The 2,164-nt window shown below is 38.4% G+C and overlaps 1 protein-coding gene across 1 annotated transcript in view; it reads right to left on the bottom strand.

The window, feature by feature from the left end:
* The window catches only part of LOC100533282 (CaM kinase II alpha), a gene marked incomplete in the record, with an annotated part of 154,372 nt that overhangs the window by 116,358 nt on the left and 35,850 nt on the right, over positions 1-2,164 (bottom strand). Inside the window, 1 exon segment of the mRNA NM_001204585.1 lies at positions 119-177. Coding sequence (NP_001191514.1) covers positions 119-177 — 59 coding nt within the window.

The following is a 2,164-nucleotide window of genomic DNA, read 5'->3' as shown; positions in this document are numbered from 1 at the left end:
AAGAAGAAGAAGAAGAAGAAGAAGAAGAAGAAGAAGAAGAAGAAGAAGAAGAAAAAGAAGAAGAAGAAGATACAGGCAGGCAGGCAGACAGACAGGCAGTCTAAACTACTGACTTACCTATATTGGGGTGCTTCAGCAGCCGGCATATCCTTGCTTCTCTTTCCAATTTTTGGTGATCTGCAACAACAACAAAAAAAAAAAGAAAAAAATGCAATCTGAGTTAAAAAGTCCAATAAGGAGAGCAGGCATATTTCAGTAACATTAGACTCTGCTCGTGCAGTAGCAAGAAAGACCGAAGAAAAAAAACAAAGATGAAAAATAGAGAAAGCAAGATAGAAATAAAGCTAGAATGAAACAAAGCAAGAAAAAAAGAAATCAGGAAAGAAAGATGGGGAAAAAGAAAAGAAGGAAAAAAGGTAAGTAAAAATAGAAAGAAAGAAAATAAAAGGTCACAAATAAAAACATATTGGCTAATCTAGGATCGAAATCAGGCCATGCTCTATCCTTAGAAACCCGAACGTTTAAAGACACATTCAGTTTTTCAGTCATTGAAATCGATTTCTATTTTCAGAGTTCTCAGACGACAGGACAAAAGATTCATGGGGTATATCGGTCAGTCTGGTACCTTCCTTCATTTTTCTTTTGCCCCTCCCCCCCTCCCCCCACCCCGGTTCTTTTGTGTACCGCCGGAGTCTTGGAGTGGATCTGATGCCACGCAAATTTAAAGCAAAAGTCTTTCTTTCCATTATTCCCCTGAACATTTGCAAGAGTGTTAAAAAGTGAAAAAATCTTTCTTTCGTATGCGTCTGAAGCCACTGGTAATAGTAGCTGATGTTGTTTTTGTTATTTTGTTTAAAAGTGCCCGGCATTTTTGTTTAAAGTTTCTTTTCTTACAAACACCACCTAGCGGGCTGCATTCAACTAAAATCGATCGGGGTAGAGGATGCTTTCACCGCATTACCATGGCAGACAGGACTGCGGGTAGTAACCAAAGGAAAAGTGATTTGGTTGCTGTTGTTTTTTGTTGTTAGTTCGGTTGTTTTGTTTGTTTTTGTTGTTATTGTTGGGGTTTTTTGGGGGGAGGGGTTGTGGGGTTTGTTTGTTTGTTTTTTTGTTTGTTTGTTTTTTGTTTATTTTTTTTTGTTTTTTTTGTGTGTTTTTTTTTGTTGTTTTTCTTTGGGTTTTTTGTTGTTGTTTTTTTTTTGGGGGGGGTCCCCCGGGTCGTCTTTTTTTTCTAACTAACACCACAAGCATCAAACTGGCTTTGGACTGCTCATATTCCAGACGGTTCGATTAAGTTTTGTTTCCTTGAGTAAGATGCATATCGACAACATGACCGTTATTTAGTGCTGAGATAGAATACAATAGACACAGAAACAAGACAGGAAAAGAAAATACCAGTAGGATCTACCAATGGTACTGAAGAAAGAAATGAACTGATCTTGTCGTTGAGATTTGTTGAAAGAAGAGATATTTTCCACAGAAAAAGAAAAAAATAGGAAAATCGGTATTTCATACCCTGTGGGTTGACTGCCAAATGTGACAAATGATCTTGGATCGAGGTTTTTCATCCACACTGAGTGGCGTACCATCGCGCTTGCGCACTCAACAAACTTGTCACTTTCAATTGTCCCCATTACATGCACGTTGTGTTACACCATACTATCATACCCTGATCGCGTTTTCCCGTTTTTACATTTTTAAATCCTCAGCTTCTGGGAGAAAAAATCTAATAAAACTGTTTGAGACATCTAAATTTCCATTCTTCCACCCAAACCAAATCAGAAAATCAGCTTATATACTACATACGACCTGTATTACTTTACAAATAAGCAAACGCACGTGAGAGGGGGTGTGCTTTTAGGTACTTGTATCTCCGTCTCCAGTGTTCTCTTTAGGGGTGGTTCTGTTTTAGAGGTGCAGGAGGCACATGGCGTGCCCTTATGTTATATCAAGATAACTCTAGTTTTCTACTGCTTGCTCAACATAAAATAATACCGTTCTACTAACCTGGTTGGACCAAAAATAGGTTGCCCTGAAAACAAAGTCTTCAGAAAAGAAGTTGACCCAAAGAAGTTCGATCCTTGCGGAACAAGGCTTTTTTTTATTTTCATTCAGAGCTCTTTTGTCAGAATGAAAACAGAAGCGACGCAGGGTGGAGTGG

Source organism: Aplysia californica, unplaced genomic scaffold (assembly GCF_000002075.1).
Source record: "Aplysia californica isolate F4 #8 unplaced genomic scaffold, AplCal3.0 scaffold00047, whole genome shotgun sequence".
Lineage (NCBI taxonomy): Eukaryota > Metazoa > Mollusca > Gastropoda > Aplysiida > Aplysiidae > Aplysia > Aplysia californica.
This window is presented reverse-complemented; position numbering and strand designations above follow the sequence as displayed.